Here is a 19,010-nt window from a genome sequence, read left to right on the forward strand (position 1 = left end):
TGTTATTTTTCACTCAATTTAAAACCAATTCAATTTTATTTAAGGATTAAATAAATAATGTTCATACGTTCTTGGCTTCTGAGAAAGCATCACACTGTCACATCGCTTCTCTATTCCTTGAGCCAAAGAATATGTTTTAACATGTTAACATGTTATGTTAGCAATATATATGACAGTTATTTCTATGTACTTCAGTACATCTACAAATGTTATATTTCTTATCTTAGCTTGTACATATATGTTGATGATGCTGATTATAATTATTATTAATAATTCAAACTGCTAAATACAAGCTGTTGAAGTAAATAAACCTTGTAAAACTTGTAAAAAGTCACAGTGTCATCACAGACCAAGAGGACCCAGCTGGAATGGAAGGACTCCTGCAGGAGGTCACGAGATAAATGCAGAGGGTCATCATACAAGTTACAGGATACATACATAATATATAGACAAGCAAATGCATTTTAATGTTTACTTTGTTTATTTATAATCTACAGATAAAAGCACATAAAACTAATAATGATAACTCACACACGCCATAGAGTAGCGTAACAGCGCCTCCCTGCGGTCAGATGACGTACTGCACGCGCAGCTTCAAGTCACGTAGCTGTTTACGGAAACGCTGGTACGTCAACACGTGTGCGGGCTTGTGCGTTGCTCCAGTCGTCTTCGCTACGTGAACCTTCGCGTGCTCGAAGTTCGCACCAGCAAAACGCCGAGGGGCCCAGTCTTCGTCTGGCGTACGCATGGTTCCGAACTAGGATCTATCGAGCGATGCGGGCTCTGTTCTACAGCCACCGTGGAGAAGACGAAGAAGAAGAAGAAGACGGAGAAGAAGAAGAAGTCGGAGGAGGACTGAACTTCACTTTGACGATTTGACCCGTGGAAAGTGTGTCAAAGGAAAGAAGAGTCGAGCCACAGCTGCCTTTTGTGCCACAGATGCAACACGGAGAGACTTTATTTAGGGAAACATGATTTTGAGGAAACTTCAAGCGGGAACCCGCAGAGCATGGCTGTCCCGGGTGAGTCTCCTCCTCTGCCGCAGGGACCCCTGTGGTAAAACACTTGCATTGTGTGTATTAAAACCTCTCAGCGGGGCCGTTGAACGAATAAGAAGCCGCGGACTGCGTTTCCACGGGCCTGTCGCTCACACTTCCTACTTTGTTACGCCCTGGTTGCGCCCTCCTTCTTGGCGTCGGGTCAAACTCTCCTGGAAGTGCGGCGTGCTGACGCTGGAGTTAGCAGCAAACGCTTAAAGCGCACGTTAATCCTTCTCATTGGACTAATCCACGCTCGCACGTGTTTACGAGACACAGTAGTGGGGTTTCCCTTTGTTTTGATGTGAACGCGTGTGTTGTCCCGCAGGCGCCCCCGAAGCAGGAGCAGTGTTCCTTCTCCTCGGTGCCCCCCCAGCCGGTGCCCCCCCTGGCCCAGACCCTGCAGGGCTACCTGCGGGCCCTGGAGCCGCTGCTGCCCCCGGAGGAGCTCAACCACACCCGCAGGATGGTGCAGGAGTTCGGGCGGCCGGGCGGACTGGGCGCACAGCTGCAGGAGGGTCTGGAGAGAAGAGCCAGACACACCAAGAACTGGGTGTGTGTCTGCGGACGAGGCCTGACGAAAGAGTCGGTCAATGAATAGATCAGGCTAGTGAGCTGAGAAGTAACGGCGCTTTTTGTAATAAATGGGAACTAATTTCTAAGCTGTAGGCTAAACAAGAAACTTGGATAGAATGAAATACAAATATTTATTTCTCACTATGTATTAAGTTTCAAAGTGAAGCATTGATCACGCGTTGGCACCACTGGCCTGAGTCCCTGTTAAATACCCGTATCCTGTGTCAGATCTCCGACTGGTGGGTGCAGTGGGCGTACTTGGAGAGCAGACAGCCGCTGCCTGTGCACTCCAACCCCGCCATCTCTCTGCCCAGGAGAGATTACAACGACTGGAGGAGCCAGTTGGTGTAAGTCAACGCTGATACGCGACACCGACAGTGGCACAGCTGAGCAGGCGCTGCTAGCGGCCTGATGGTTGCCCTTTGCACTTTAATTAAATCCGTGCAGTACAGTTCAAAGTTGAACTAAAGGCAAACGTCTTTGTGGCAGATTTCAAGAGTCATTTCTTGGGTTTTTTCACCTGTGTGCATTTGTGTTTATCTCTTCTCAGCTTTGCATCTAAACTCATTGCTGCAGTTTTGGACTTCAAAGCCAAAATCAAAAAGTAAGTAAAGGTTGAAAATGTGGAAAAATTACCAGCAGCTGTCGCTATCATAACGGTAATTTGGAAAACTCTGAGTCCTTAACTGTCACACTTAATGTGTACTGTGGCAACAGACTGTTTACTGGGCTCAGGTTGCTGTGAGCGTCTAGCCGTGTTTAAATGATCCAGAAATGACACGTTTAACCCGTCTGCCTCCCTCAGCGGCCAGCTGCCGGTCGAGTACATGCGAGGAAAGCCCCTGTGCATGGAGCTCTACCCGCTCCTCTTCTCCTCCTGCAGGATCCCTGGGCCCAAGCACGACTACATCGCCCACTACGGCCGCTCCCGCCGCTCGCCCACGCACATCACGGTGGTCAGGAACTACCAGGTGATGTTCCAGCTGGCAGAAGCACACTTAGTCTCTCATTTTGTGGCCTAATAGCTCCTACACTCATTTCATGGGACTAAACTCCACTCTCTACACCCCTATGACTCAGTTCTTCCAGCTGGAAGTTTACAACAGTGACGGCTCCCGGATGACGGAGAGTCAGATCCACAGTCAGCTGCTGAGGATCAGGTCTCAGTCCTGGAAAACGGACAAGGAGCCGATGGGCATCCTGACCAGCGAGCACCGTCACACGTGGGGGGAGGCGTACAACCGCCTGCTGAGAGGTAGCTCACAGATACTATGTAGAGATTTGATTATCAAGTAAAATATATCATTTCTTCCACATGTTTTGAGTTTGTAGCTTGTAAATTACAAAGCTGCCTTTTAAGTCTTGCTCTTGTGCGACTCAGACAAACTAAACAAGGAATCAGTGCGGCTGATAGAGACCGGCCTGTTCTCCTTGTGTCTGGATTCTCCAGTCATGAGGATATCTGATGAGAAGTATGCACAACCTCACACACACACTTTTCATTTTATATTTATTTTTCTGTTTGCTGAGTAAGTTATTGTGCTGTGGCTTGATTGACAGGTACGCGAGCCGTAAAGCTGCGCAGGTCCTGCACGGAGGCGGGACGTACTCCAACAGCGGCAACCGCTGGTTTGACAAAACGCTGCAGGTACCTTCAGTCGTGACCGAAAACAAACATTACATAGTGTTTGTGCAGCGGTGGACTCACTCGCCTGTGTTCGTTTGGGCAGTTTGTAGTGGGTGAGGACGGCTCCTGGGGTCTCCTGTATGAACCGGCCACAACTGAGGGGCCGCCCATAGCAATGCTGCTGGATCACGTCCTGCAGTATTGGTGAGAAGAAAGAATTTAGCTGATGTCATATTTTAGACTTGGGCCACATGTATGCGTTTTCCTTCCTTTGGTTCAGTTCTTTTATTTATCACTGAACTTTGTTTTTTGTTTTTTTGTTTTCCAGTGAGAATCCAGACCCAAAGAGAGCACCGCTCATCCCTCTACCGATGCCCAAGAAGCTTTACTTTCACATAGACAGAGAAATCAAGCGGGACATTGAGCAGGCCAAGCAGAACCTCGACATGTAAGAGCTCGCTCCTCTCCTCTCGTGCACTGGGTGAAACAAGTAACCTGGCTGTTTGCATTTACAATCTAGTGACCCTGAAGTGAACCTGGTCTAAAGGATCGTCAACACATTTATCTTCTCTGTGTGACTGTAACCTTGACAAGAATAAAGTTCTCCGTCGGGTCAGCTGCAAACTGAACACAAAGATTTCACAAGCTGCTAAATAAATGTAGAGTTCAAGTATTGTTTAGGTTCAGGAGCAATAAAGCTTTTTATACGTTTATTCGGATTAAACTAGGACACGTTACCCCTCCTCAGTTCATCTCTCTACTTTTCCATATAGAAAAACAATTTACATTACATTAATGCATTGGTCAATTTATTTAATTTGTGATAATCTTTTATATTTCTCCTCTTGTCCTTTTTGTTTTGGGGGAAATTTTCCAGCCTTCGCTTTTGTTAATAGAATACAAAGCTCTGCTTTTAAATGTCCTGCAGACTCATCAACGACCTTGACGTCAACGTGTTCAACTTCAAGAAGTTTGGCAAAGAGCTTCCAAAGAAACACAACCTGAGTCCAAACTCCTTCATCCAGGTCGCCCTGCAGCTCGCCTACTACAGGTCAGAGACGGGACGTTCTGTGACTGTGCAGCTGTGATGTTGACTGTAGTCGGCTACAAAGGATAAAGAAAAACAGCTTGAGAGAGTTTTGTACTGTTTTTTTCTCAGAGTTCACAATGAGGTCGTTCCGGCCTGTGATATTGCTTCTCAGAGGATGTTCCGAAGTGGAAGGACAGAATATATCCGCTCGCCCACAAATCAGACGCTCCAGTTCATCCTCGGCTTTGGCGACCCGTCTGTATCGGTAAAACGTGATCTCAATAATCTTTTTGACGTGGCTCGACTGGTGTCACTCGTATTTAGAGGCGCGTGTTATGTCTGCGTTGCAGCGGGAGGCGAAAGTCCAGCTGTTCAGAGAAGCTGTTGACGCATACGCAGAACTGACGACTCAGGTAAAGACAGAGTCAACAAGCTCCACAAGCTTTCAGCTGGTGTTGGACTTACATGTGTTGGACCTCTCTGCTCAGACTCTCAATGGGCACGGCATCGACAGCCACCTGCTGGGGCTGAAGCTGCAGGCCATCGAGGAAGGACGGAGCATTCCCAAAATCTTCATGGACACCGCGTACGGACTGGCGACACACTGGAAACTCCGGACTGGGCAGGTGAGAGATTTAAAACGTTGTACTGCAACCGAGTGGGAGTTTTCTGCTTTCCTGTTAATGCCCATCTGTCCTGCGTCCCTTCAGGTGCCTGCGAACACAGACAGCGTGATGTGTTTCGGGCCCCTCGTTCCAGACGGTTACGCCGTGTGCTACAACCCGCAGGCGGACCACGTCCACTTCTCCATCACGGCCTTTAACTGCTGCGAGGAAACGAACGCTGAAAAATTGGCCCAAACTCTGAAGGACACCTTGAGTCGGCTACAGGAGCTGCTGCAGCCTACTGTGTAGTGCTGCTGCCACCATTTGTCCCAGCAGCACAAGCGCAGTGTGCAACACTTTATTTTCTTCAATCATTTTGTAGAAGTCTTGATGAGGCTTGCGTCTGATGTGGATGTTTCCCCGTGCATGCTGCTTGTTAAGCTTCACTAGAGCAGATTGACCTGAGGAGGTTTTCAAGACTGAATCCTGTCTCTTTGATGCTTTGAAGCAGCTAATTTTTCTAGCCAGAGCGGAGCAGGAAGCTTTTGTAGTTGCTACAACGAATGCACTTATAGGCATCTGATACTGCAGCGTCTCAGCCTGACACTCCAGCATTAATCTGACCATGCCAAAGCATATCTGCATAAAATGACACAGCACTTGACGCACAAAGAGGTGGAAGACAAGTAACATAATGCCCTGAACATGGGACAAAGATTGGGGGAAAAAAAGAAGGTTGTTTGTGAAGGACCAAAAGCCAGAATTGAACTTTGGTGACGGTTGTTACAGATGCTTAGGTTTTGTTTTTTGTTTTTTTTCGTCTCACAATCCGCACATCTGAATGTTCAAAAGGTATTCCCTGTATTTTTTGGTGCTTGTTGTTCTGCTCTCAACATGCAGGACTGGTTAATAAACCCTGTTGTCAAATGAGTCCTTGTGTTGAGGCTTTGTTTGTGCGGGAAGGTGGAGTTCAGACGCCTCGGAGACTAGGGAGGTTGCCAGGTTTGAATTTCAGGCAACAACAGCTGTGCGATATTAGTTTTGCAACACTGATGCATTTGATGCGGTACAAACACGACGTCATCGCGCCACGGCCTCACGCCGATTGGCCGAGCTGATGTGGCGGATGTGACGTCAGGGTGTCGCCATCACCGCCTATTCGAAACCGGAACAAACAGAAGTGGCCGAAGTGGAGCTGCGCTGCTGGGCACAGTGTGCGTCCATGTGTTTTTAGGACATAAACACGTCGCCGCGTGCAGCGAAAGATGATTTAGGTCGTCTGTGACGCAGCTGCAGAAGAAATGGAGCAAATGACAAGAGCACAACATTAACCAAGCACCAGGATTTTATGTCTTTGTTTTACGCAAACTTTATATTTAATTTATTTTGTAAGGACTTGCAGGTCTCTTTATTGTTTTTAGTATTATTATTATTGTTTAATCGTGATGAAGGGCTCCCAGGCTGCTATGACAAACCGGAGGGGGGTGAGCAGCAGCGGGGCGGCCGCGCTCCTGTACCCGCTGCTCGGTGCGTGTCTCTGGGCTGCGGTGGTTGGATACAAGCCGGTGATCATAGTCCACGGCTTGTTCGACAGCTCGGGAGATTTTAAAAACTTGCAAAGGTTCATTAACGAGGTGAGTGTGTTTGTTACTCACTCCCCTATTTGTTTCTGCCTCTGTTGTTGTTTGGGCGTTAGTTAATGTTTAGAGTTGCTGAGGTAAAAGAAGCGCAGGCCTCCAGCTGTGACAGCGTCTGCGAACGTTTGTCCTCAACTAGTTCTGGATGCACCTCAGGTTAAACAGGGCTCCAGCCTTACTCCACTTATTAAAGTGGGACCTCGTGCGGCTTCTGACTCGGAATCCACCAGTGCGCACCTTGACTTTTGTGGTGAAGCTTTGACCAAGTTCCTCTTTCTCCACGTCTGCTGTATTAGAAAGCTCTGTATTGAAACCAGACTGCAGACCACAGGGAAAGAATCAGCAATAAAAAGAGGAAACTGCTTTAGATACTGCCCTGTCTTTTCTTGTCTAGCAAAAATGAATCATTAATACTTCAATATTTCCTTTAGATCATATAGAAACCAAACATCTCCAAGGTTATTTGATATCACAAGCATTTTAGCGGTGAGCTCAGCAGCTCGACACCATCTCTGCTTTTAGTTGTGCAATTATCGTTTTCATTCTGGTGAATGATTTAGACTTCGTGTAACATGAGAAATCCCTCCGTCACTTCCTTTTAAGCTCTACCTTTTTATAAACTGAAACCATCTCCCTTTCCTCTCCGCAGTCGCATCCTGGAACAAACGTAACGGTCATAGACCTGTTCGACAGAAGTGCCAGCCTGCAGCCGATGTGGACGCAGGTAGAAGGATTCAAGGCAGCTATTTACCCAGTGATGCAAAACGCAGCCGACGGGGTCCACTTTATCTGCTACTCGCAAGGTCTGTGAAAGGCAAACAGGAATGTGGTATTTGTTTAAGGTGATAAAACATTTCTGCTCTGTTTCTTTTCTTTACAGCGATATTGCAAAAAATTATTCAATATGATTTCACAGTTTCCATCTTGCACATTTATAGTTTTATTGATCTGACTAGGTTGTGCTGCACTTAAATTCCTATTAGAGCGTGGTTTCAGGAAAACCAATCGGACAAACTAAACTCCGGAGCCATTTAAAGGTTGATCTGCTTGGCCGTGAATGAATTGCATGAATCAATAAGGAGAGTAGTAAATGTGAGGGCTTTCTGTCCCTAAAAATGTGAGCGAACTGTATCATTTGATGTCACAGGGGGGCTGGTTTGCAGAGGAATTCTTTCAACTCTGTCTGACCATAACGTTCACTCTTTCATCTCCCTGTCTTCACCTCAGGCCGGACAATATGGAGGTAGGTCATCACATTAGGAGGTTACTACTCACAGTGAATCAAGGCTCAGCCCACAGCTAGTTGTTTTTGTAGATCCTGATCACTTTTTTATTGTTCTTCTGCCTCTTTGTGGTCAGAACACTCACTTATTGCAGGTTTAACATGATAATACCCAGTTTCTTCCCTCCATCTAGTATCTCGATCTCGCTACTCACTCCCCTGTTTGTTTCTGCCGTTTGTTCAGACACAGACTACCTGAAGTACCTCTTCCCCCAGTTTGTGAAGTCAAACCTCTACCACCTCTGCTACACCGCCATAGGTCAACGAGTATCCATCTGCAACTACTGGAACGGTGAGAAGCAGAAGTAACTTTCTCACAGAAGGTGATGTGACAGGTTGATAGTGTGGAAGCCCTAAATCATATATTAACCTGCTTTCTTCCTCAAATATACAAGACTCGCCTCTTTGGCTTAACTGCAAGTTACCTTCTCATAGATCGTCTTCTCTCCTCCCGCTCTCTCCAGACCCCCATCATAGAGACCTGTATGTAAACAGCAGTGACTATTTGGCTTTGCTCAACGGTGAGAGACCCAGTCCGAATGCAACAGGTCAGCAGCGTCCTCAACATGTTTACTAAGTGGAATTATCAAATATGACATTGTTACCTCTTTGTGTGCTACAACCTACACTGAGGCTTTCTTTTCACCAAAGGTTGTGATCTGTGATCTAGCGTTATGAAAAGTTTCCTCTACTTCTCAGAGTGGAAGAAAAACTTCCTCAAGATCAATAAGTTGGTGTTGATAGGAGGCCCAGACGATGGCGTCATCACTCCCTGGCAGTCGAGGTGAGATTCTGTGTGACTGTGCACGGTCAGACGATTCTCATGTGACGCTCACACATCGCTTTTCTCTTTCTCGCCCTCATTTCACAGTCAGTTCGGGTTTTATGACGACAACGAGACTGTTGTTGAGATGCAGCATCAAGATGTGAGCGCAACCACACACTAAGCACTGACATTCAGGGTCTTAACCCTGTGTCACTAAAACGAATTTTGTCTTCTTTCTTTCACACACTGACAAAGGCGTTCTTTCCTTCTTCCAGGTGTACTTGAGCGATTTCTTTGGTCTGAAGACGCTGGCGCTTCGTGGAGATCTGATCGTTTGTTCGGTTCCCGGCATTGAACACGTGTTGTGGCACTCGAACGAGACTGTGTTCCACATGTGCATGGAGAAGTGGCTGGTGTAGAACAGATCTGCTTGACAGCACACGCACACACACACACAGGTCCATACATCGCAGTTATATGCTTTTTTAAAGAGTATTCTACTTTTTTGGACAACAGCAGAAAGTTGGTTTGATATTTTGGTGCAAACACTTTCTTATCGCATTAAGAAAGCAAGGAAATATTCATCATATTGAGAGCAAAAGAGCACATTAACCAAAATGTTAACTATTTTTTTCATAAATGTAATGATTTTCCAGAAGCAGCAAACATCAAGGTCTTTACATCTAATTTTATATAAACTGTTTAAAAGTTAAACTTATTATAGTCTGCAACAGAAATGCAAATCAGATAAAGTAGCAATCCAGCAGTTTGATTCCACTTCTATAAGGTTCAGGGACAAGCAACATCCTGGAGCGTGAACGTTCTGACCAGCTGTAAAACCTGCTTCATGTAAAAACTAGCGGAGTGCCCCTTTAATTTGTATGAAACTGTTACCATTAGAATACTGAGCCCACAATAGACACAGCATGTGCATCTGTGCGTGTGTGTCTGTGTGTTAGTTCACACATACCTCAACACAACGGTGCCTGAAGGTGTTCTGTCATCTTTTCTGCATGCACAGACTCACTGCCTGCTCATTTAATGATGCAAGTGTATTTTTAGGACATAATGATACATTTTCTATCCTTATATTAGTTTTAAACATTAGGGACTAATGTTTACCTATTAGCATTAGTCTGCACATGTGACCGTTTATATGTTTATCGATATCATACAGTGCTTTGAACCTTCCTGCTTTTATAGACTAAGCCTTAAAGATTCCCCCCATGCCTCAGTGTTTCATGTCCCATGCCGAAGTGCTAATATGCTGCCTTTAGTGTTTCCACTAAATGAATGAAGAGGTAGAGACTGATCGGCAGTGATATTTTGGTGTCTACTCATCCACCAATCTTTTGTATGTGTCCTTCCATACCTCCCATCATATTTAGATATCTCAGGCATTTGAATAGTTTCCATGTTTGTTTGGCTTTGTCTGGAAAAAAAGGAATAATTTCTCCTACTTTTTTGCTTTTCATGTTTTTTGCTGTCTGTTGTACTCAAAAAGGAAAAATTTGTGTAATGGAAAAAGTGAAGTTGTATTTGAAAGAGTAATGTTGTGTTGCACAATATTTAACCTAGTGGTCAAAAGGGAAGGAAAACGACCAAGTGAAGATATAGTAGGAGCCTGAAGTAGTGTTTTAATACTGTTGCATCCTTTGTAGTATTTATTAATTTAATGGTCTTAATTGTATAACCTCTGACCTGAAGGGATGTCCTGCAATATGGAGACTTTATAAAGCTCTAAGAGAAATTAATATTTTGACTTTATCCTACAATTTGCTGTACTTCATCTGCAAGTGAAATGTTGTCACTTCATTAATAAATTATAGTTTTTAACATTTGTTGTTTGTTAATTTGATTAAAACCTTGTGTTTTTCAAGCTGATTATCTTAAGTGGTTGGTCAGATCCAAAAGACATTCCTTCAAAAATATTTTATGCTAACATTATTACCTGCCATTTAATGAAGCTCAAAAAAGGAGTGTAATTTAAATAGTTCAAATACAATTATTCAATTAGGATTATAATGTTGCAACATATATACATGAATTATTATGTAAATAATAACGTCCTTACTCATTAGAATATTACTGTCACTAAACATCTGATACGATGTTTGACCCAATTACAGTGGGAAAACTAAATTAAAACGATTATTCAAATGACCAGAGTTTTGTTTTATAGAAAGAATACACTTCCCGAAATGCTTTGCGCACCGGAAATCTCAACCAATCACCGGATATCTGCACGCGGCGCCCAGAGAAGGCCCTTTTCCGTCTCAGAGAAGTGTGGTGCAGAACGGCAGACACAAGTGAGTGGAAAAATCACAATTTACTTCGCTTAGAAAACATAAAACGTGGTCATATCGGGTATTTGAATCGGATATTATCTTATACTCGACAGTCGCAAGAACCAGCCGCTTCAGTTTACCTTTAGTATGTTTTTATTTGCATTAAATGTTAGCCAGCGGGTACAACTGCCTGCGCGTTAGCATCGTTAGCACATTAGCACATGTGGATGCGGCATGTTGATTAGCCACCGAAGTCACCGCACGCAGCGTATTAATGAACACAACGTACAAACTACTTGAACTAGGAAATGTCCACTACATTGATTATTTAACGTCAAGCGTCTCCAGTATCAGTGGTTTGTTAGCTTGTCAGCTGCCATGTCCTGAGTTAGCCAGGTAGCTAACGTTAACGTAAAGAAGGCTTGAAGGCCGGCCTGGTGTATAGTTTTATTTTTACCGATCCGGTAGTGCACACGCTCACATTCTGCCTAAATTCAAGAGGTTCGTCTGTTACGGCATATGGACCAAGATTTTCTTGTAACTTTACTATAAAACAAAAATATCACACAGAAACAACCGCTTTTGAGAGTAAAAGTTATTACATAGTAAGATGTGGAGATTTGTATTAAAGTTGGTCTCTCCTTAAATCAGTAATCTTTGTAACGTAAATGTAATTGTTTCTGTATCATCTTGAACGTGGACTTGACGGTGCTTTCAAATAACGTCCTCCCTGTTCATCCTCAGTGACTGAGTGGGAGACTGCCCCAGCTGTGGCCGAGACTCCAGAGATCAAACTCTTTGGCAAGTGGAGCACCGATGACGTCCAGATCAATGACATCTCCCTGCAGGTACGTGTTTCTCGTGGGGTTTGGATCGGTTGCGATGACGCGAGGCTAGAGTCACGTCTGGACACTGACCCGTTGTCCTGCTGTGCTAGAGTGCTCGCAGAGGAAAGCGTCTCTGCTTATTCGTTGGCTGTAGTCTGATGTGACCCAGTCAATCACCAGCTCAGACACATCTCTTAACTCATCTACCTCAACATTTAATCTTTTCTTTAATCTGGAATAAAATGACTCTTAAATTCCCCCTTGTTACTAACAGGATTACATTGCTGTGAAAGAAAAGTATGCCAAGTACCTGCCACACTCTGGAGGACGTTATGCCGCCAAGCGTTTCCGTAAGGCTCAGTGTCCCATCGTGGAGCGTTTGACCAACTCCATGATGATGCACGGCCGCAACAACGGCAAGAAGCTGATGACTGTGCGTATCGTCAAGCACGCGTTTGAGATCATCCATCTGCTGACTGGCGAGGTTTGTGCCCCGTACTCCAATATGCTCATGTGCAGCTAAATTACGTCGGCCTATATTTCAACTCCTGCTGTGCCTGACATTTTCTAATGCAGCTTCCAATTTTGCTCCCAGAATCCCCTGCAGGTTCTGGTGAACGCCATCATCAACAGTGGACCCCGTGAGGACTCCACACGTATCGGTCGTGCTGGTACTGTCAGGAGGCAGGCTGTGGACGTGTCACCCCTCCGTAGAGTCAATCAGGTGATGTTGCCACATGATGTTCTGTATGAAGTCAAGGTCTCTCGAAGATGGTGTACAACCTAAATTAATAGTACAGCTCCTAATGTGACCATATTAAGCGAGGCTAGAGTCACGCCTGGGTACTGCCCATTGTCCTGGTGTGCTAGAGTGCTCGCAGAGTGAATGTCTTTGTTTATTCATTGGCTGTAGTCTAATGTGGCCCAGTCAATCACCGACTCAGATACATTGTTCCCACTTGGCATTTTGTTCCACAGGATTAAAGTTTGTAGTATGTTTTGTTCTTTAACAAACTCCCCTCTTTCCTCGTAGGCCATTTGGTTGCTGTGCACAGGAGCAAGAGAAGCTGCTTTCAGGAACATCAAGACCATTGCTGAGTGCCTGGCTGATGAGCTGATCAATGCAGCCAAGGTGAGTTTGTCCACTTAACATCCCCCTTGCATGTGGGCATAGTGTTGAAGGCTGTTTACTGTACTAAACTGGTTTTCTTCTGTTTTAGGGTTCATCTAACTCCTACGCCATTAAGAAGAAAGACGAGTTGGAGAGAGTTGCTAAGTCCAACCGTTAAACTTTTTGCTTTGTAACAAAACAAATAAAATTGAAGAAATTTCTGTTGATTCAATGGGTTTCTTCTGCTAAACACATCTGGGTTGTTTTACAGGTAATCTAGTATCAGCAGTGACAAAATACAACAAACTTGTTCAGAAATGTGTTGCACATGGTTTATTTTGGTCAGTTTATATACCACAAATCATAAGAAGTGGATGTGGGCTCCTGGGCTGATCATTTATTTTAATAGGTCAACTATGCTAAAACCAACTCAGTACAATTCCACTTCAAGTGATGGTGCTGTTACTTTGTACCATTATTGAGGTGCACTCTCGTAAGCAGACTTTAAGTACACAAAAGCTAAAACATTTAGTTACATTACACTGGTAAAGATTTGATGTGTTGTATTAGCAATATTTTCTGTTTAGCAAAAGTACTTCATGTAGTAGGTGAAAGCGGTACAGAAATCTGCAGATATAAAGGAACCATAAGTCATAGTGTTTCTTATAAAATAGGTGAACAGCAGGATGCATAGTTCCTGGCTCCTCCCGACCACATCCCTGTACCAAAGCTGTGCAACACCAAGTACAAGGAACAAAATCTCTGGTTATTCTAACCATTACATGTCTTATCTTGCATTAACAATTAATGTTTATGAAAGTGATGTAATGGCTAAATCTAGGACCCACCATCTCCTGTGGTTTTAGTTCACACCCTGGTCTACATTACATTCTATTTACAGTATGTCTGCAGAATAACATTGTATGTTTATACTGTTACTATGTCAGTTTTTTCCCCATCTGATCACTTGCATCTGCAGAAAGTGGAAACGTAGTCATAAATTCAAAACAGCCCAACGCCAGCTGACTTCCAAGATTTTATGAGTATTTTGTGAAGAAACAAGCGTGCTGCACCTTTCATGCCAAGAATCTGCCTTTGCCTGCAACTGTTGCACAGGCCCCTCTACACCATACTGGGCCGTCAGCAGGGGAGTCTTCAGAAATACGTGTGCTTCCTGTTGACGAGGAGACAGAGCGAGGACAAGGACGCTCCGAGCTTGGCGGCTTCGCTGCAGGCTGTCGGCAGCAGGGTGTAGTCCTGCAGCTTCTGGAAGGCCTGCAGAAAAGACAGGACGTCATTCACCCACTGGCACAAGCCACAATGGAAGGAGTTACTGGCTAATAAATGCCAAGTGGAACAGAATAAATTATTTACAGATGCCTTGGATGATAAAAAGGAGTGATCAGACAACAACGTAAACTCAAATGTATCAATCTGATTTTAAAATGCATCTAAAATGATTATTCCTGTGCTAATCAACCACCTTCTGATTTGGGTTCCTAAAATTTAAAGTAAATACCTGCGAAAATGCATTTCCTATGGCAACCTAGTGATATTGCTTAGTCCATCTCATTATTTCAGCGCAAACCTCTGACTACTTACATTTTTGAAGCCATCTCAACATTTATCTTCCCACAGACTTAGATTTTTAACAAGTCAACAGTGAAGGATAAGAATGCGAGAGCAAGATTCACAAGATCTCTCAGATTCCACAGCCAAAACGCCACTGACAGCAAAAACTACGACAACGGTTTACATTGTTACCAGGACATTAACATTTCTGTTAAGGTTTTATATCTTGTATAAATAAGATGGTTCAGAAATTGATTAACCTTTAAAAATCCAGACATTTAACATTATATTTTGATTGGAAAATCTCTTATTGCACGTCCCTCTTTGCTTGCAGTAGGAAAATGTCTCTGCTACAATCCTCTAACTGTGAATCGGAGACCAGATCAGAGAATAAAAAAAGAAAGGAGCGTCCAGCTGCACTCACAGAGACGCCGTCGGGACATTCCTCTGCCGGCCGGTGGAGCAGGAAGTGCCGCTTAGACGGACCTTTGATGTAGACGCAGTTTGCTGCAGATTCCTCTGGGACAGTGAGCACTTCATAATGGTGGTCGGTCAGCTGTTCCATCATCTGGACACGCAGGAATAAAATAAAGCTCATTTTAAATTAAAGATGCTGTGCAGTTCAGATTTTAGGACCGGTGGAGTGTGTCCAGGTAAACGTGTTCTGCCTCCTCACCCTGAGCGTCTTCTTGGCTCCCTCACTGCTGCTGAAGATGATGGTGTCTGGGCCTCCCATGGAGCAGATGTTTTTCAGCCGAGCTCCTCCGCAGACGGGAACCGTGGAGACGGCGAAGTCCTGCGAAGGTGGAGGCCCAGTGATTTAATTCACACTTCAGCCGGTCTGACTCGATGCGAGACATGTTTTCAACTGTGAAACGCGAGCTCTGCTTCGACCACGTGAACCGGCCTGTGTGTGCGTTGTGTGACCTAGTGTGTGTGTGGAGAGCGCGTGAACGCGACGCGTGGACGCCGCACTTTTGAGAAGCGCTGGAATCGATACTAACGAGCGGGTGTCGAGTGTGAGCGCGGCCTCCATTGTTTGGCCGGAGCGACGACCTCATTCATCGCCGTTCGTAGACTGTAATTCCCCAAATGCAATTCAGCAAATGGCCACCTGCTCTTTTTGGCAGCTGGCTTTATTTTCTGTCCAGACACCAACACGGCCTTTGTTTCCCCGGCTAATGACTCACTGGATCATTCCGGGGTTATTTGTGAGCTTTTAAACATTCAGTGAAAGAGAAAGTGGTAGTTTCAAGCTATTTACTTTTCTCTGAAGTGAATAACCATAAAACATGTCGAGCCAAAAGCCTGAAAACGACTTCACACACACACTCCTCTAACTCTAAAGCGTCGTTCCTCCGGGTCTCTCACCCTGAAAGTGTCCGCCAGCACCTCGGCTCCTCTGCAGTTGGTGTGGGAGGAGACGCCCACGAAGAACTCCCTGCCCGTGAAGAGGACGTCGCTGCCCTCCAGCGTGGCCCCGCCTGAGCCGCCCTCCTCGGCCCCCATCTCCACCACGGTCAGGTTGAGCTCCGACATCACCCGCCTCACCGCCTCCGCCTGGGGGAGGGAGGGAGAGAGGGTTAAAAAAAAAAAAAAAAAAAAGATGGAGAGACGTCCCAATTGGACAGATTCTGCTTGTGCACATCTGTTTCACCCGACGTAATACTTTACTGATTAAATACTTCATTCGCCAGAATATGGACTTTGGAAACTATAGGAAAGAGGCAACAACACCTAAAAACCACTGGTATTTGCGGTGATGCTGGATTTTACGTCAGTGTAAATTTTTAAAACAATATCAGGAATAAGACACTAAGTTCCTGTAAAAGACCTGTATTTAGTTTTTCAGTCCAAATAGAAGCAGTTTTCTTGTTGTTGGATTATATTTGTGTGTGTGTTCTTGGCGTTTACTACTTTTCCCTAATAGTCAACAGCTCAGCACTTAAAGCCTGACCCAAAATTTGCATTATAATTGCTATTTTCATTGTCTGCCTAAGAGCATCTTTTATCCCACAAAGCACGACTAAGTGCATTATCAGAAGATTAGAGCAGTGGGTCAGCGGAGCCTCGCTGCCGTTACCTCAGCGCGTCTCTGCTGTTTGAAGGGCCTGGTGATGAGCGCCGTGTCTCCCTGGACGACGGCCACATCCTCCATCCTCCAGCTCTCCGGCAGCGCGGGCTCAGGGGGGATCTCGATCAGCTGCAGGCCCACCTTCTGCCTCAGGGCTCCCGTCAGGCACCCGAACTGCCGCTGAGCCTTGGCCAGGTCCACGGGGACCTCGCCGTCCTCGGGACCCCCGGCCGCCGTCTTCCCAAAGGTCTCCGGGATCCCCCGGACCACGGCGTGGGTGAAGAACCCGTACGGGCACATGTTGGCCATGTTTTCAGCAGCACGGGTGTATATGTTTAAGTTGGTGCTTTTCCAATCTGGTTTTGTGGACTTTAAACTAAGCTCGTCTCGTGGATCAGGGGGTCCAGTACGCGGGTGGGGATCCTCTTCATCACAGACTTCCTGTTCTCCAGTGGCTTCTCCTCACATGAACCCGGCCTATCAGGAAGACAATGAAAGCACATTTACAGCTTCATGCGTATTTGTCCAAACAGGTTTTGTGAATTAAAACGATTTCAACAAACTAAACCATCACACAACAAACAAAAGCTACGCCGTTAGAAGCATTCAGTGGTCCTGCAGCAGAACCTTCCCATATTTGGGAGGCTTGGATGTGGGACAATCGTCCTTTCACCATCTTCCTGTGGCTCCCAGCGTGAGGCTGCGGCGCCGCACAGGATGTCCCCAAAACCGGCTCCCAGCGCCGGACCGGAGGCGACGCGCGGTGCGCAGCGGGGGGCGCCACGGGAAAGTTTGCGCGTGAGGACGGCGTGGCTCCGTTGGAAGCGTCCGACCACTTTTCCCAGTTGGTCGGCGTTGCCAACAGACTTTGCTACAGCGACACTATGGGAAACAGTCGTAGGCAGAAGAAAACATCCTGCGCCGCCCAGCAGCAGCAGCGCTTCGAGGCTCCTCATACTTCTGATGCTGCTCCACATGTTTGTAACCGCCAGAAGTGGCGCAAACAACAAACGCAGACCCGCTCACCCGTTCAACGCGTCGCATCCTTCCGCGTTTCCCTCCGTTTGATTTAATTTCCACTGCGTCCCAGCTCCCGTTATTCTCCCCCCTCCTACTCCCTCTTGTCTGGAAACGGCGTCAAGATGGCGGCCGTGAAGACGCGTAGTTCCGGTCCCTCGTTTCAAAATACAATGTTTTAGTGTCGTTTACGCATTCGCCAACCCATTTTTGTCATTTTGATTCTAGTGCAACATCCAAACAACATAAAGTAGAGTGAAGAAAAATTTGACGAGTTTAGATTAGGGGATATGAACAAAACAAATCTCTTGTTTTAAAACGTACTTCCGGTTTTGTTGCCTACATAGGCAGCGTTTTGACGCAGCTCTCCCCCATCCCCCCACACGCCCTGGACGGATTCAATCAGCGTTGATTTGAGCACCTACAGACAGTTGTATTTTTTCGTAAGTGCTGATACACACTTACAGTGCAAACTCACCAGGGTTACGCTCTCCAATATGTGTGAATTGTTCCATTAGCGAAAGATATTTAGCGTTTAAGTTTGAATCCCCCGAAACTCTGCCTACGATACTTTACACATTTGAAAATTGGTGACTTCAATTCAGATATATGCAAATTTCAAACAACATCAGGATAGTACAATTGTATTTAACCACTATCGTCACAAAGTAAGTACAATTACGGTTCATACAGAGTTATTTGATTGTAACTAGTAAATAATGACAAACACATGACAAATAGTAACTTTTATGGTTCTTATGGTACAAATACATAGTTCAAATGTCTGCAGTGAATGAAATAAATCATTTTTCTTTTACAACTCAGTTTCACAGGTCAACGCAAACTTGACTGTGCGGCTGAACCAATGTGTTGTTGTGCGTTTTGCTGTGCGACATAAAAAAAAATAATCCAGCTTTTCCGCAAATCTGGGTCAAATCATGTTGGACGCTGTCGAGAAGATTAGACGAACAGGCTGTCTCAGGAAATGCCTTCATTCTAGCCGCGCTCCAATGAAACCTGTTGTGCTGGACTTGGCAAAGGTGACATTAGTAGACTTGGACAGCAGCAATGTAAACACAGTATAAACACAGTCTAAGTAACAGATGGATGTGACTGTGTGTACAAACGCGTGTGTAAAAGTGGGACATTCCCTTCTGCTGACTAGACTGAGCTACTGCAGTCAGCATTATCCATCATCAATATGACGTCAGAGGCAGTGAGGCGCTGTATAGATACATACATAGTTTGAGGAGGACCCAGAGAGTGAGGCTGATGTAAGAGTGGAGGATGGAGGTGGGGATGATGGGTTCTAGAGGGCACAGACAGGATTAAAGAACCATCTGTCTACTGAAATCCTTCAGCCAGCACAAAACATCCCTGTCAAATATAGCATCAGCAGGTTTATCACCACTGTCCACGCTCAAAATACATATACTTAAATGCAATAATTTCTACACACATCATGTCACCGAAACCGAAAGAACCTCACTGCAAAACCAAAATTAAAGAAAGTGCTTGGTAACAGAGTTTTTTGGCTGTGTGCTGTGTTAATCAACTGGTA

The 19,010-nt window shown here is 45.3% G+C and overlaps 4 protein-coding genes, 1 long non-coding RNA gene and 2 other non-coding genes across 7 annotated transcripts; 5 read left to right on the plus strand and 2 right to left on the minus strand.

Annotated features, from left to right (window-relative positions):
• Positions 1-2: 2 nt before the first annotated feature.
• On the minus strand, positions 3-671 carry LOC129604804 (uncharacterized). Its single transcript, XR_008696048.1, has 2 exons — positions 532-671; positions 3-380 (listed from the first exon to the last, which is right to left on the minus strand). It is a non-coding gene; the product is annotated as an uncharacterized LOC129604804 (long non-coding RNA).
• cratb (carnitine O-acetyltransferase b) lies at positions 654-5,805 on the plus strand. Its single transcript, XM_029166767.3, has 15 exons — positions 654-1,022; positions 1,366-1,590; positions 1,842-1,960; positions 2,164-2,217; positions 2,419-2,584; positions 2,694-2,868; positions 2,995-3,085; positions 3,174-3,261; positions 3,344-3,444; positions 3,569-3,688; positions 4,169-4,291; positions 4,400-4,535; positions 4,621-4,683; positions 4,759-4,896; positions 4,981-5,805. Exons 1-15 carry the CDS (start codon positions 972-974, stop codon positions 5,182-5,184), a joined length of 1,854 nt encoding a protein of 617 aa, XP_029022600.1. The 5' UTR covers positions 654-971; the 3' UTR covers positions 5,185-5,805.
• A 206-nt stretch (positions 5,806-6,011) lies between these two features.
• Positions 6,012-10,398, plus strand: ppt2b (palmitoyl-protein thioesterase 2b). The gene is made up of 8 exons (XM_029166768.3): positions 6,012-6,509; positions 7,162-7,315; positions 7,660-7,755; positions 7,979-8,086; positions 8,259-8,342; positions 8,494-8,578; positions 8,666-8,720; positions 8,836-10,398. Exons 1-8 carry the CDS (start codon positions 6,321-6,323, stop codon positions 8,977-8,979), a joined length of 915 nt encoding a protein of 304 aa, XP_029022601.1. The 5' UTR covers positions 6,012-6,320; the 3' UTR covers positions 8,980-10,398.
• A 348-nt stretch (positions 10,399-10,746) lies between these two features.
• On the plus strand, positions 10,747-13,007 carry rps5 (ribosomal protein S5). The gene is made up of 6 exons (XM_029166778.3): positions 10,747-10,869; positions 11,593-11,696; positions 11,950-12,159; positions 12,271-12,399; positions 12,709-12,807; positions 12,896-13,007. Coding segments are annotated over exons 1-6 (612 nt in total). The 5' UTR covers positions 10,747-10,868; the 3' UTR covers positions 12,965-13,007.
• On the plus strand, positions 11,735-11,868 carry LOC114866317 (small nucleolar RNA SNORA3/SNORA45 family). The gene has a single exon (XR_003787677.1). It is a non-coding gene; the product is annotated as a small nucleolar RNA SNORA3/SNORA45 family (small nucleolar RNA).
• On the plus strand, positions 12,496-12,627 carry LOC114866316 (small nucleolar RNA SNORA3/SNORA45 family). Its single transcript, XR_003787676.1, has one exon. It is a non-coding gene; the product is annotated as a small nucleolar RNA SNORA3/SNORA45 family (small nucleolar RNA).
• A 97-nt stretch (positions 13,008-13,104) lies between the features above and the next one.
• On the minus strand, positions 13,105-17,613 carry ddah2 (dimethylarginine dimethylaminohydrolase 2). Its single transcript, XM_029166776.1, has 6 exons — positions 17,459-17,613; positions 16,442-16,909; positions 15,730-15,918; positions 15,035-15,154; positions 14,783-14,926; positions 13,105-14,061 (listed from the first exon to the last, which is right to left on the minus strand). Exons 2-6 carry the CDS (start codon positions 16,739-16,741, stop codon positions 13,942-13,944), a joined length of 873 nt encoding a protein of 290 aa, XP_029022609.1. The 5' UTR covers positions 16,742-16,909; positions 17,459-17,613; the 3' UTR covers positions 13,105-13,941.
• Positions 17,614-19,010: the final 1,397 nt, after the last annotated feature.

This window comes from Betta splendens, chromosome 11 (genome assembly GCF_900634795.4).
Source record: "Betta splendens chromosome 11, fBetSpl5.4, whole genome shotgun sequence".
Taxonomy (NCBI): Eukaryota; Metazoa; Chordata; class Actinopteri; order Anabantiformes; family Osphronemidae; genus Betta; species Betta splendens.